The sequence below is a fragment of the Kryptolebias marmoratus genome, linkage group LG3 (genome assembly GCF_001649575.2).
Source record: "Kryptolebias marmoratus isolate JLee-2015 linkage group LG3, ASM164957v2, whole genome shotgun sequence".
Classification (NCBI taxonomy): domain Eukaryota; kingdom Metazoa; phylum Chordata; class Actinopteri; order Cyprinodontiformes; family Rivulidae; genus Kryptolebias; species Kryptolebias marmoratus.
The window spans coordinates 6,735,237-6,750,655 of record NC_051432.1 but is presented as its reverse complement, the minus strand read 5'-3'; the positions used below and the strand labels follow the sequence as shown (position 1 = coordinate 6,750,655).

Here is a 15,419-nt window from a genome sequence, read left to right as displayed (position 1 = left end):
GTTGTTTAAGACCTTTTATTGCTGGTTAAATGAGCGATGTCTGCGGCCAAAAGAAAAGACAACGGATCAGAATGGATGTGCAACGCAAAAGCAAGGGCTTTAAATATGTATTAACTTACTAGATCATCCCAACTTCAAGCATCATCCGTGCATCTGAAAAACAGGAAATACATCGTTTCAATTCACACCACTGACCCTCAGGCTGTTTTCAGTGAGAAGGCTTGTTAATGAGGTTTTTCAGAGTATTTATTTATGCTTTCTACCTGAGTTTATTAGAATACTGTGAATGCCTCTGAGGAGAGGTGGCTTGCTTTGCTCACCGTCAATGGCCAAAGCATCCCTCCACACAAGGCCCGTCAAGTGGTGAGCAGATTTCAGTCGAACACATGAAGTAGATCTGAAGGTGGCGAACGTAAAGAAAGAGCTCGTGCAGTGCTTTAAGAGTGCGTCTTGTCATTTAAAAATCAGCCTTTTCAAAACACCTCATCAGTAATGAGAAAAGACTTAGAAATGAAGTTGAAACTTCAAACAACCTGTTATAAAAAACTACATACTTTTCTTTATAATAATTAAAATAGCAGGTCTAAAAGATAAAGTTATAGCTATCCAGTTCCATCCAGTTGCTCCTTTAAATTGTATTTGTGATTTCAGCAAAACTTTGTCATTTTACTTTACTTGTCCAGTTAAAATTACAGTTTTTCTAAGACATTAAGACATCTCCTTAAAACTGATTCCAACCCACAATCATTATCTTTCTTTAACAAAAAGAAAAGCATCTAAATGTTCACATAATGTCTTTAAATTGTTATTTCTGCAGCTCTTCGCCTCACCTCTTCGTTCATGTCCTGGAAGTCGCCATCAGGAAGGAACTGGAAAGTGCGAATGGTGAAGCGGCGCGTCTGACTCTGAGGCGATGGCGGTTCGGGATCACTGAGCACGGTTTCTGGCAGGGCCGGGTCCAAGGAGTTAGGGCAGCTAGAGAAGATTGAATTCACGAGTCACTCAAAGTGGAAAAAGACGTATTCAAACTTGTGTGCAGAACAGCAGCAAAGAAGGATATTTTTGTGCACATACCCGTTGTAAAGCAGCACCCACACAGCTTTGCCGGAGCGGGGGTAGGCCACACAGAAATGCACCAACAGGACCAAACTGGGATCTGGGGAGTTGAGGAGCCGCACTTCAAGGTGGAGAGGTTTTCCCAGCAACATGTGCAGGGGCTGGTGGTACTGTGGGTAATAGCTGCTGTACTGAGCATCTAATATTAGATTGTGGTACAGGAACAGAAAATGATCATTTGGGAAGCCATTTTTTTTTATGTACAACAGAAGTTCTGAGGAAGTTGAAAGCGTCAAAAGATAATTTACCTTTAGCAATCCTGAGCTGAACACCAAACACCCCACGAGTGTGAATTTCAGGACCAAAAGTGGGAGTTTTAACCACGTAGCCTACACTCAGAACTGTTCCCGGCACATATCTGCACTCCACCAGCAGCCTGAAAACGACCCGAGTGCAGAGGCATAATTACACTCCGAGGAGAGCAAAGTCTTTATATCTGCCTGGATTTTCTGGCACGACTATCAGCTATCTCCCATCATAATCAGCTTTTCACTCTGGCCTCCAGTCAGACGGTTCAGATAAACTCCAAGCAGCCATTTGGTTTGTGACGCGGTCAGACGGCACGTCTCAAAGAGCAGCTCAGAGAGGCCGTAAACCTGAGAAGCAGATGCTCCAGGTTACTCGCGGCTCCACTGGTCCCTCAGCGTTCACTGGAAACATTTCAGGAGCAGCTGCTGCATCTCCGACAAATTCACGTCCGTTTGGTCAGCAGTGCTCATGTTGTACGAAAACCTCAACACACATTTGTGTCTTTCTTTATTTTAATAGTCAGTGCAGTTCATTTAACTTTATGTATTTTCCTTCAATTTGTCATAATAAGAAAAATAAACCAACTGTATCTGCACAAATACGACTTTGTAACAGCTTATTTTATACGGCATTTAAAGGCAAAAATAAATAAATCCTGCAGCCCAGGAACAAGGGAACCGAGGCATAAAGCTGGATATCGGGCATGGTGTGCAAATCGAGGACCCAGCGGACACCCCCACTCTAGGTTCAACAAAGAACCAGATTATCTCTAGCTACTCAGACGGAGCTCTTACACAATGCGGTTGCCTGCTGCGGTCGCCGCAGGTAAATTAACGGGACAGGAGCTCACCTGACAGGAGAATCTCTTGTGATGGTGCCGTAGTTGAGTCTGACCTTTTGGACCGTGTTGGTGACTTCCAACATATAGACGACGGTCTTCCCCAGCATCTGTCAGGACAGAGTACGCAGTAGTAGTCAGGTGGTGTTTGTTGTCAGGGAAGACAAAACAAAAATGTTCCAATTCAATACTCCTCTGATCAGAAACAAATCTGAAATAAATAAATAAATACAATACAGCCGTTGCTTACAGGCACACAGTGAAGTCCTTTTATGTAACAGACACTAAAGAAAGACTTAAAAGTATCAATAAGTATCCGTGTTTGAAGAGTGGGTTTGTGCGAATAATCCAGCAGAAATTAAAGGTTAATAAATCTAGAAATAAAGAAAGCGTGTCTGCTTGATCACATTATCATACTGCTTAAATGCAAATAAGTTCCTGGAATACCATGATTCAAAAAACAAACCATTTGGTGATTTGATGAAGGTAGAGAGGCAGCTGTTAAACATCTCCCACAGGTCCTCAACTAGTTTGATATCTGATTACTGGGAAGACTCCAGCACATCCTTCTGCTTTCTAAGGGTTCAAACCACTCAGTAAGCCTTGGTGACTCACCGATGGGGTCAGAATTAACCTGAAAGGGATCGCTCCCATCTGAGTACGAGTTTCATTATAGGACAAAGGTGATCCCTCATAGCTTTTATTATTGTATTTTAGGGAGGACTTCCAACAAATATGACGGTAAAAACAGCAAATGATTAGCTGAAAACCTGTAAAATCTGTTTTGGAAGTGGGTCTGGGAAGCAGTGATTCCTCTCGGGGCTGCATCAATTCAAGACAGCCCGCCTGAACTCTCAAACGTTCATTAATCTATAAATCAAGGGTCTGTGTAGTAAGACCATTTTACTGCATGTTACTGGATTAGCCTCACTCACACCATTTATTCATGTCATGAGAAAATGCTTCTTTAGGTTTCTAAGCTCACAATGAAGATTATCAAATTTTACTATGATACTCTAATGTTCCTCCATACTGTAAACCAGGGGTGTCCAACCCTGGTCCTCGAGGACCACTATCCTGCATGTTTTCCTTGTTTCCCTGCTCCAACACACCTGATTCAGTGGTTTAATTACCTCTTCATGTTCTGCAGAAGCCTGTTAATCACCCATTGATTCAAGTCGGGTGTGTTGGAGCAGAGAAACAAGTAAAACATGCAGGATGGTGGCACTTGAGGTCCAGGATTGGACACCCCTGCTAAACAGTCAGGTTTCTCCCACAGAGCTACAATCTAACACCTGTTCACCGTTTACACAAACATTCAACACAGACAGACCGAGGCCCACCTCTACACGGCTACAGACATAATTTCCTGCTGAGTTTATGCCTCTTCAGCACAGGCAAACTGACCATTTGATTAAAAAAATAAATAAAATCTGGGTATCTGTGTGGACTTAAGATCCAGCCTGTTTCGCACATACTCTTTGTGCTCTAGAAATCAACACAACAATGGAGTTGTTTTACATTTTCCCATTTCAATCTCACTTTATCCTGACCCTGTCACACTGTGCTGACAGAGAAAAGAAATAAAAGACATCCCGTAAAAAATGGTGCAATTGTTTTGAGACAAACTTTAGCCAAAGTTGTTTGTATTTTAATAGGTTTATTGTTCTCTCCACGAAGTGAAATGGCACGGATACATCAGTGTTTGTTCAATTCTGGTGGACTTCTTTTTTTTCTTTAAATAGAAAAAAATTAGCTTGAAAAAGTATCCAGAGTAGTCTAGACAGGGACTGAGTCTTGAGCATCATCAGACAACACTCAAAATTACTTTTTAATCAACTAACAATTTATCTTTTTTTAAACTTGTAAGAAAAGATCTAAATGAAGTGAGCACCAGTAGTTTTTATACATGCTCTAAGAGACTGGATCATAACTTATCCAGTTAGTCTGCATCAAAGCATCCACATCTGGTGTTTGTCTTTTTATCAAATCTTTTGCTTTAATTACTCACCTCCCTCTTCAGTTTCATTTCATGTGATAAAGACAGACTGAAATAATTTTAGACGGAAACAGTATAAGAAAAGCTTCGTGGTTCTCAACCTAAATGTTCATAAATGGTTGGCATGTTATATTCAGTCCAACGTGAAGCTTTTCATCAACAGTCTAGTTTTAACTCTAGACTGGATTAAAAGGTGGTCGACCTTTAATCTGAGGGTCAGGGGTTCGATCCCCAGCCCCAGAGGGTGCAGAGGTGTCCTCAGCCAAGACACTGTACTCTCACTATGCTTATTGATGTATGAGTGAGAATATAAAAAGTGCTGTAGATAATGTGTAAAACTTTATAGCTGAATGCACTGTATGTGTATGTGTGTCCAGAAATCTGATCATGTTGCTCTCCGTTTAGTACTTTTGTTTTCGTGCAGTGACTCTCACCACTCTGCGTGTCCCACAGCCATCCATTGGGATTTTGAACAAGGCGTACTCAGCGGTTGCCCTCTGAGGTATGCAGGTGGAGTTGTTGGCAGCGACAAGCCGAGCAGGGGAAAGAGGGGGGTCCGTGAGGGAGGCAGGCACAGAGAAGATCATGTGGCGGTCAATAGTGCACTCTGCAAAGGGGATGCACACAAACAGACACACACACACAGTCACGAAAAGGTCACATGAACAAAAGGTCAGAAATCTCAGGAGGCAATTGATAACAAGACCTAAGATTCTGTGTCACTGCCAGCTCGAATCACGCTGTGCTGACCCTGGATATCCTTCTTCACACATCCAGCAGCTACAGTCCTGGCTTTCCTGTCTTCGACACAGCTCAACTGCACTTAGCTAAGTGGCGTGAAAATGCCAGTAGGGCTACAGAGTGCAGCTCACCGTCCATAGGGTAGTAGCAGGCAGGGGGGTGCTTGTTGAAGCAGCAGCCCATGGAGAGGCACTCTGTCTGGGATATAGAGCTGGACCCACAGGGGAGGCGGTATTCACTCTGAAGGTTGCACTCTGAGGGGCAGCATGACAAATGTCAGACACAGTTAAAATAACTGACTGGACTGGAAAAAAAGCATCCTTTCAGCAAATGGAACAGCCTTTTAAAGAAGCAAAATCCATCTACCCTGCTCAGACCTCGGGGCCACGACTGGACAGGACAACTGAGCCTCCTTTCTTCCACTTTCTGTCACGTAGATCACACTGATAACAAACCTTTCATTCTTTTAGAGGGAACATTAATACAAGCGTTAATCTCCTCATGAACTCCATGTTTACACAAAAGGTCACATGCTCTATACGAGATTGGGATCGATACTTGCCTGCATGCTCATGTGACAGTGGGAATGCAAGTGGAAAGTCAGAAGGATTTTGCCATCCTGGCCACTGCTTGCATAGTAGCCGCAGTCTTTTGGGACTTTGTGGAAATTTGTTTTTTCCCCCTTGATATCTAAAATACACAAGTGGAACCTTCTTATTGCCTTTAAAGAGGAGCACAAATGCAGCTTTTTAACAAATTAAAATGATAAATCACACCACCCCCCAAACTACTGCACCCTGAACCAGCTAAACAGATCAGATGTGTATCACATGATACAAATATATACACACCTTTAAGGACTATTTCTGAAATGGGACCAGGGGGAAGGACTACTTTCATCTGATGGGAGAAGCAGAAGACTTCAGTCCTGGTGACAATAGTCGGAGCCTCCGTGGAGCTCCGTGGGGTGGGGGGTTTGGGCGGATCAACTGGGGCTGGAGTTTTGAGATTTCTTTGAGTTTCGGGGCTGCTTTGATATGGGCACAGCAGGTCCAGAGTCCTATTCTGCCAAACGGAAGAGTCCCAGTACTTGATGGGTAAGGAAATGGTCGTGGGATTCTAAAGAGAAAGAAATCAATAATGAAAAAAAAAAAAAAAACTTCACAAAGAGCAACCACGCATAGTTTCCAGCTCCTGCGTTTAAAAATAAAGCGTGTGAATTTAGCTCTACTGACGAGAACATGGAGTTCTCATCAGCCAAGCCGCACAAACCAAATAAACCACTCCACCCTGCACAGATGCGTGATGCACAAATGACTTATTGTCTTTGCGCGATCCATCACAAATATGAGTTGCCAGTAACAAACAACTGCTGGTCTGTGTTCAACACACAAGCGGAAAGGAAAAGGCACAAACTCCCAGCCCCAGCTGGGAGTGTAGCTGTAGAGGATCACTTCATAAGCAAGGATCGTTTTAACATTGAAAATCAGCCAATATCTTATTGAATGGCAAAAACTTTACATTGCAGAAATGGAGAAATGTAACTACATCACAGCTACAAAAACAGTCTGACAGCTTGACCAAAGCAAAAAATATATAACTGATTCATCTGTCTTTTTAGTCCATTTCTATTGCAGTAAAAATAATTATAGTTTTACAACATTTTCGGTCTTTTTAAGTTACTGTATTTCGCTAGAACTTCAAGAACATGCAATTCAAAGTTTATTGTCGTACGAATGGACGTGTGATATTATTTTATGATTAAGAACTTGTGTGGATTCATTTAGATCAATGATAAGAATGGTGAGTTAACTTTTTAATACACAAAAGCCTACCTTTATAAAATGACAGATGGAGATATACACAAACTAAGTAAAGTGTTAGAAGCAGTCTTACTTGTAAGCTGCTGTGGCAGGCAGGCAGAGGAGAGTGGAAGATTAACCCGTGATCTGCAATCCTCTGCAACATGTACCCACAGAGCGGAAACACACTGGAGACAAACTGCCATGTTTTCCTGTGGTCTGAGGTTAAAAAACAAAACAAAACAAACAAAAGTGATATTGTAGAGCTAAGAAATCTGCAACAATCGTGGGGATTATGCTGCATAACAGAACTCTCCTCTACAAGGAAGAGGGGTAAAAAAAAAACAACTTATGTTTTACAAATACTGACCTCTGACTTGAAGGGACTCTGGGTTGGCAAAAGGCAGGAACACAGCCATCTTGTCCTTCAGACACTGGAGATGTGGAGTCTGAAGAGTGGGAAAGTCTGGGAATATGCTGGTAGTGTAAGGGGTTTTTGTCTTTGGAAGCTGGCTCTTTGGATCCAGGGGCATAAAGAAGCGGGGTTGGAGCTTTGGATAGAGGGGCAGAGAGAGACGGGGTGTATGGTGGTTTGGCTGGTAGTGATAGGAGTAATATCCTTGTGGAGCCGCTGGTTTCTGAGGTTTCTCTGTGGTAGGCGGAACATGTGTGGGCAGCTGAAAGTAAAAAGGACTTTGGAGATACAACTGTCTGGAAAGGTATTTGGGTTGGTCAGTGGAACTGAGGAGCAGGGGAGCATAAGGTTGTGGAGCAGGGTGGAAATCTGGCCTGCCGTAGTAGGAAGACAGCGGTGGAGACTGCAGATTGGTTTGATGCGGATAACCTTCAGGTCGTTTTGGTGGAAAGAAAGGAGGGGAAACGGTAGCTGGGGCTCGGGTCACCGGCGCTGCAGTGGTTGCAGGATGGTAAGGTGTCTGTAGGTAGTACTTTGGATAAGAACCACCCGCTGAAGGTTTGGGACTTTCTTCAGCTGGTGAAGTTGACGAGATGTAAGAAAACGGCAGGAAGGGATAATACAGATTATATGCATATTTAGCAGGGCGGTCAGGTGATTTAAAAACTTGAGGGGAATATTCCTTCACTGGAAAACGGTAATGAGAAACAGGGTAACGCAGGTGCCCACCAAAAGAATGAGTCAACTTCCCAAATCCTGAGGGGTACTTCTCAAACATCTGCGACCCAGGGAAATTGTCAACTCTGGGCTGGGGGGATTGTGGGGCAGGAGGGTAGACTTGGGGCGGTACTGGTACTGGAGGGTGGTACTGGAGGCTGGTGTAGTAGGTTTGATGGTGGGTGGTTGGCTTCTGGTGTGTAGTTCGAGAAGGAGCAAAAAAAGTGGAAGTGGGTTTAGGTCTGGTGGCATCTGGGCTGTAAGAGGACGGAAGGTCACCTCGAGGCAGAAGCTGCAACTCGGGTAGAGGGGAGGAACTGGGAAACTGGGAAAGGACTGGGCAGGAGAGAACAAACTGATAATCATCTAATATAAGCTGGAGCTGCAGACCATCCTGTCAAAAAAACAAAACATTATTTTTTTGACCTGCACGTTTGTCATGACAACTGCTTAAATAGAAACTTACATCAGCTATGATACAAGGAGCATTGTGGGAGATGAGGAAAGTAAACTCTTGAGGTTGGGAGTCAACCTGGAATGCACACATTTCAGATACAAATGGACTTCTTGCTCCATTCACTGTAAAACAGATTGTACACATTTCTGTGATTCATTCAGTTAAAAAAAAAAAAGAAACGGAGGATCTAAGGGTTTTAGCTACCGCTGTGGGTTTTTGTGAATCTGAGCCAATTTACACTCCTCTTGGTAAACGGTTTTTGTTATCAACTATATTAATTTATAACCTTTGTGTTTATCAATCAGCACAGATTAATAAACTCACCTGCAGGACTGAACACTTCCATCCGCACCATTTCTGATACACAACCAGATGCTTAATTACTCCAGATAATAAATGAGCCCTGAGCTACACGCTCCTCTAAAAGCACTGGAACAGCGACGACAATTCCTTCACTTTTGTGGTCGACTGAACACATGATTTGAAATCAAAAGGATGAATATGAGGGCAACATTTCAGCTTTTATTTCTAGGTGTTTATATCTAGATCGAATACACAGTTTAGAAGATATCATTTGTAATGAAACAAAAGTATTGGAGCTTGTGACTGACAGGTGCTTTTTGTTGCCCAGGTGTGTCTTATTAAGTTGGTTACACAAACAATAAATAGCGCTGAATGTCTGCTTTCAGATTTGTTTTCTGCCTGTACAGACTGAAATCAACATGACAACCAGAAGGCTGTCTACAGGTGAAAAACAAGCAGTTGTGAAGCTGAGAGAAGAGGGGGGAAATCAATCAGAACCATTGCACAAACATTGGCCACAGCCAGTCCAACCGTTTGAATCGTCCTGAAGAAGAAAGAAGACCAACGTAAACTTCAGAGGTCAACAGAAAGATTGTGAGAGCTTTGAAGAAAAAGCCTAAAACAACTCTTAATGACATCAGTGGCAACCTCCAGAGGGCAGGAGTGAAGGCATCACATCTACGGTTCACAGAGGACTGAACAAAAAGTCCAGAGGCTACACCAGACTATGCAAACCACTCATTAGCAGGAAGGACAGGAAGACCAGGCTGGAATTTGCCAAAAAGTACAAAAGTGAGCCTCAAAAAATTCTGGGACAAAGTGTTTTGGACTGATAAGACAAAGATAACTTTTGGGAGATCCTTCAACAGGCAGCAAGATAATGATCCAGAACACACACTGATAAAACAACAAAGAAATAATCAGGGGCAGGAAGTGGAAGGTTCTAGACCAGCCAGGTCCATCTCCAGACTTAAAGTCTACAGAGCTGCATTTTCCCTACTAATGAGGAGACTGAAGGGGCCTACGCCCCAAAACAAAGAACTGAAAGAGGCTGCGCTGAAAACCTGGAAAAGCAAAAGAAGAATTGATGCGGTTATTGCAAGCAAAGGACTTGCAACAAGATATTAGGTTTTAGTCACTTTAATCTATTTGAAGTCGATCTGCTTTGCTCACCTAAAAATCTGGCGTTCTGTTACAAATAATGCTCTCTTCTAGGTGTAGCCGATCCAGATGTAAACAACTGGAAATAAAAGCTGAAATATCGCTTCCTTGATGTCAAATTCAAATGTTTTAGTCGACAGCAAAAGTAAAGAAACTGTCCTCACTGTTCCAATACTTTGAGAGTAGTGTGCATCAAATATCTGAAGAAAAATTAAAAAAAAAAAAAAAAAAATATATATATATATATATATATATATATATTCTTTATGTCTTAGGACATAAAAACCCACTACTGAACTACTGTTTTTCTTCATTTTGTAAAAGTGAAAGTAACATTTGAACAGAAATGTCAAAACTAAGTATAAAGGCGCAGCATGATAATAGGATTTTGACTTTTAGGAATCTAAAAAAATTAGACCACTTATTGACATAACATAATAGTGTGACAAGAGGGCCAAACTGTGTCACGTCGAGTTCAAATAAAGGTGACAACATCTGTGAGGCTGACACCTTTAAACAGAAGAGCAAAACCAGATACCTGCACTGATGCACATTATGCTGACAAACACAGATCATTGCAGAGACATTTTGATAGTTACTGTTAGAAGTCATCTCTTGACTTTCTTTCAGTGTCAAGTCTTGAACATGACACTGAACTCTGATCATAACTCCTGTGGCTGGATAATGAGAACAAAACCATTCAGATCAGCCTGTTATCCACAAAGAAAACTGAGTTTGCCACAATTTTAAAAACAAACAATACCATTCAGAGGGACTGTTTTGTATTTCCTTTTCTTTTTTAAGCCTGTGTTTTGCTGCCTTTAGGCTTTTTGCTCATTTCTTATTCATAGAGAAACTGATTCTAGACCAGCTTAACTGTTGCTTTAGCTGGCTGAAGGAAAAACCTCACCAGCTCTCTGCACCATTTTGAATATTAGTCCAATCAGGACTGTACACTTTGTTTGATCACTAGTCACAGCCAATAAAATCCAGAAGTACTTTAAATTTCATCTTGTTTGATTTTTAATGAGTAATTGTAATGAGTTTAAATCATGTGAGAAGGGCCCAAGGGTAGATTTAGCTTAGCTAATCACTCAGGAGCTTTAAGCATGAAAGATGTAATAAACTGCACACTTGCATTGGAATATGACAGCAGGTAAAAAAAAAAAAAAAAAAAAAGGTAAAGTAAAAAGACATTGGTGTACATACTTATGACACCTAGCACAGGTAAATCCTGCTCCTGTCTGTGGATCTGCACTGCCATGCCATAGCTGGAGCAGAAGACTGAAGGGGCAGCCAGGGAGAACATGGGGGACACTGTGGACATCTTCCTCGGGCAGGACAGCTTCACTGGGCTGCCCAGCCACAGCAAGGGGAGCACATAACTGCCATTCTGACAAAGAAGAAATAAAACCAACTCTGATGGACGCAAGAGCACTGAGGACAGGACTAAAACCGAGCCCCTGCTGGTACCTCCTGGTGGATGTAGCACCCATCATACGGCACCATCATCTCCAGATTACGCCACGACGCCTTCACCGAGTAACCGCAGGAGGAGGGTAACTGGAAGATGGAGATGGGAGAGGAGCTCTCTGTGGACGAAACCAAACAGGTTCAACTTGAAGAACTGCTCGTCTTGTTGTTGGAAACGCGACAAATAAGCAACCTGCAGAAATCATTCCGAGCTTTTACAGACTGTGTATTTAGAACGTGCTGTCATTTCACAACAGAAGTGGTTACCTGATTTCAAAATTATGGATTAAAACAACAAAAAAAGTTAAACAGTGGCAATAGTGGATTCTGGTAAAAACAAAAAGGTGCAACATAACAACAGTTTTTATTGTCATTTGAGTATTTATGCTGAATCTGTATGTTTTCATTCAAGAGGTAAACATAATTTCTAGCATTTCTTTAAAAAAAAAGAAGAAAAAAAAAAAAAACAGTCCAAGCACAGATGCCTCCTTTCTGTGTATCAGATAACCTTACTTCTGTCCACTTGCAGGTGTGTGAATCCATGCCCAGAAACAGTCAAGGTCATGATATCATCACTGCACTCAACCAAAGGCTGCATAGCTTCCCAATCAGAGAAATATGGACTGGAGTCATGTGACAGGCCCCAAATCTTCCCCCGTTCGTCAGAAAAACCTAAAGAAGAAAAACACAAATTATTTTCCTTTATTTTTTGTTCACAGTGTAATTCGTACTAGATTACAACCTATTCAATTGTTTTTTATACAATGCTAATTCACAACAAAAAAAGTAGCTGCAGGGCACTATACAAAAAAAAGCCCAAATTATGAATCCAATATTGTCCAAAACAAATCAGAATTTTAATCCAATTACAGTCAATCCATTCCAATCATAATACAATATGTTCACATATATCCCAAAGAGTAAAAAGTTATTTTAGGAGTTGACTTGTCACTTTGTCACAATCCTCCATCCTGAGCAGCACAGAGGTGACGGTGGGAAGAAATAACTCCCTTTTAACAGGAAGCAACGTCCAGCAGAACCAGTTCGGCTGGCCATCTGCCTCGACTGGCTGGGATTAGAAAGGACGGCAAAGAGACACAGACAAACACAGAAGGACTGGTCCAAGAGTGGTTTCTATGGGAAGAAAAAGGAAAAAACAGGTTAACTGCAGGAATAACTGTATACACAAACATGGAGAGTGGAGCAAGTGAAGACTGCTGAAGGACAAACTGACCACATTTCCTCCTGCAGCTGTCTCAGCCTAAAGCAGCAGAACTAAGGGATAGCTCAAGAAAAGAAAGTTTAGGAAATGGTCATTGGCTGACTAAATTCTGGAGCCATCTCCATTCAAGATGGCCACCACAGCCATCTGAGCTTAGAAAGCAAAAAATAAAGGCAAAAACTCAGCCAATTATTTGAATAATGAGCTAAACTGAGAAATGAGTCATTTAAAGCCAAGGTTGACATCTCGCGATATTGCATGAGATTTCAAAGTTTGACCAAAATGGCTTTAATCTTTCTCAAGATAAGATGATTTTAAAATCCTGGCATTAAAAGTGGCTAGCTATATGAATCCCTTCAATAAATGCTCGGCCAGTAATTTTAAAAGTATAAGCTCTTTCATTTTTTTTGTATTTTTGCTTCAGACAAAACTCTTATTAGAAAAGTAGCCTGCTACATTAGCAGTGGGTCCACAAGCTGGTGTCATTTGTTTTGGGAACCACCAACAATGAGCGGACTTCTTCTAATTAAAATATTTAAAAAGCACTTATCATTTATTAGACGTTATTTCTAACACGGTTCTTTCTGGAGCACGAAGGGCTCAACATTTTACGTGCTGGCACTCTTAAACAGACCGAAAAGGATAATATGGTGTTTATTTTGACCTGCAAAATCTGCTTGGTACCCCTCTTCAGAGTCCGGATCCGAGGAGGACTTTCCTTCCGCCCTGACTTCGCCGGTGGTCCAGGTGGAGCTGTTGAAGGTGAAGCTGGCGCCGCTTTGACCCAGTCTTGGTGTCCCGGTGCGCGTCAGTGGGTAACCAGTGGAGGAAGAGTCCGCCCGAGGCTCCGGGAGACCCGACACAGCGGGTTTAGGCCGCGCCGGACTCCATGTCACCTGTTTAACCACACGCGACCGGCCCAGCTGTCGGTGCTCGCGCTCAGTCCTCTCCCAGCCGGCCGACGGCTCGGTGTCCAACCGGTGAGTGGCCGAATCATGTTTCCTTCGCCCCAAACTTACTGAACAACAAGGCTGAAATGGATAAAAATAAACACTGACAAATAATAAAAATAAATTTATTCCCGTTTTGGGCTTGCAAGACATGGCCGCTCGGAAGAGGCTCTTTTTTTTTTTTTTTTTTTGGCTAACCTGCGCGTGAGGCGATTAATTAAGACTCGTCAGGCACGAGCCAATCACAGAGCAGCAAGCCGCACAGACAAGGAAGTCTTCTTCTTCTTTTTTAATTTTTATTGGCGGTTGGCAAACAACGAATTTGGTGCATTACCGCCACCTACTGGTATGGAGTGTGGACCAGAATGACGCTCAAAACTAAATTCTATTAAATAATTGTGTTAATTTAAGATAACGAAATATTATTTGAAAATTTTTATTTTCCGAATTATTTCTAAATAAATCAACTATATCTAATTTAACTTTATTTCTATTTAATTGTTGGACCAATTGTCGTCTTTCCCCCTCATATTTTTGACAAAATAACATCACACGTTCTATTGTTTCCTCCTCTCCACAATAATCACATTCACCACTGCAATGTTTCCCTAAAATAAAAAGAGTGCTATTTAACCCAGTATGCCCAAATCTAATACGAGAAATGATTGTTTCTTCTCTCCTCGTCCTCCCCGCACTTCTCATTTCTCCAGTCTTCCTTTGTATTTTATAAAACCAACGTCCCTTTCTTTCTTTCTCCCATTGCATTTGCCATATGTCTTTCATTTTCTTTTTAATTATCATTTTAATTTCTGCTCTACTAAATTTAACAGCTAAATCCACTGCTGAATTTCTAACAGCCTCCTTTGCCGCTCTATCTGCTATTTCATTCCCCTCCACACCATAATGAGCTGGAACCCATAAAAAATTAATCATTAAACCCATCCTATGAATTCTATATAATATTTGTTGTATTTCTAATAAAATATCTGGTCTGCTTTCTGAATGTCTGTATTTTAAACTAACTAACGATGAACTGGAATCAGAACAAATTATTGTTCTCAATGGTCTTACTTCCTCTATCCACTGGATGGCTAATAATATTGCAATCATTTCCCCTGTGTATACTGACAATCCATCACTTATTCTTTTCTTGATTCTAATATTAAATTCTGGCACAATAAAAGCTACCCCAATCCTATTTACTGTATTTTTAGAAGCATCTGTATAAACTTTAACATAGCTGTAATATTCATTTATATAATTCTGCACTGTATATGAATTCAAAACAAATTCCTTGCCCTTATTTTTCCTTTTCAACAAAGTAAAATCTACTATGGCCTCTGGAAGTATCCAAGGTTGTATTACTGGTAAAGGAACTGTTTGGCTTATATTTATTTGATCTATTTTGAGTTCTTTTGATTTCTGATTTACGATCCAACCAAAACTTTTAATATCTTTTGATTCTTTTTCCCAACAAGGTTTAATTGTTTCTTGAGTTGGATGATCCTCTCTATGACCTTTTAAATTAGCCCAATAATTTAATGTTAATTGTTCTCTTCTAATTTTGAGTGGCATTTCTCCCATTTCTACCAATAATGATGCTGTTGGGGTAGATCTAATTGCCCCTGTACATAATCTCAATGCTTGATATTGTATACAATCTAACTTTTTTAAAGTAGTGTCTGCAGCTGAATTATAAACAATACTTCCATAATCCAATATTGATCGAATTAACCCTGTGTATATAGTTTTAAGTGCTTTCCTACCTGCCCCCCATTCACTTCCAACCAAACACCTCATAATATTTAACACCTTCTTGCACTTGTCTACAACTTTTTGGACATGTGTCTTCCATGTAATCCTTTCGTCTAACCAGACCCCAAGAAACTTAAATTGCTTTACTTGTTCTATTTCTTGATTATATAATTTTAATTTAATACCATCACAAATTTTTCTCCTTGTAAAAACCATTGTCT

At 41.2% G+C, this 15,419-nt stretch overlaps 1 protein-coding gene across 1 annotated transcript; it reads right to left on the bottom strand.

Annotated features, from left to right (window-relative positions):
• Positions 1-13,615, bottom strand: LOC108241521. The gene is made up of 19 exons (XM_025007925.1): positions 13,158-13,615; positions 11,785-11,943; positions 11,272-11,390; positions 11,008-11,191; positions 8,344-8,456; positions 7,116-8,271; positions 6,840-6,964; positions 5,795-6,062; positions 5,506-5,633; positions 5,310-5,406; positions 5,075-5,197; positions 4,637-4,809; positions 2,216-2,313; positions 1,365-1,492; positions 1,075-1,255; positions 831-975; positions 321-397; positions 120-153; positions 1-40 (listed from the first exon to the last, which is right to left on the bottom strand). Exons 1-17 carry the CDS (start codon positions 13,594-13,596, stop codon positions 323-325), a joined length of 3,711 nt encoding a protein of 1,236 aa, XP_024863693.1. The 5' UTR covers positions 13,597-13,615; the 3' UTR covers positions 1-40; positions 120-153; positions 321-322.
• Between the last annotated feature and the right edge of the window lie 1,804 nt (positions 13,616-15,419).

What these genes read in the sequence shown, in the direction of transcription:
- LOC108241521 (XM_025007925.1), bottom strand. Translation starts at nt 13,596, where the DNA reads ATGTCTTGCAAGCCCAAAACGGGAATAAATTTATTTTTATTATTTGTC. An exon ending in TTCAGAAATAGTCCTTAAAG is followed by an intron (nt 5,634 to 5,794) that starts GTGTGTATATAT and finishes TGTGTATTTTAG; the next exon opens with ATATCAAGGGGGAAAAAACA. An exon ending in GGCCCCGAGGTCTGAGCAGG is followed by an intron (nt 5,198 to 5,309) that starts GTAGATGGATTT and finishes GCTGCCCCTCAG; the next exon opens with AGTGCAACCTTCAGAGTGAA.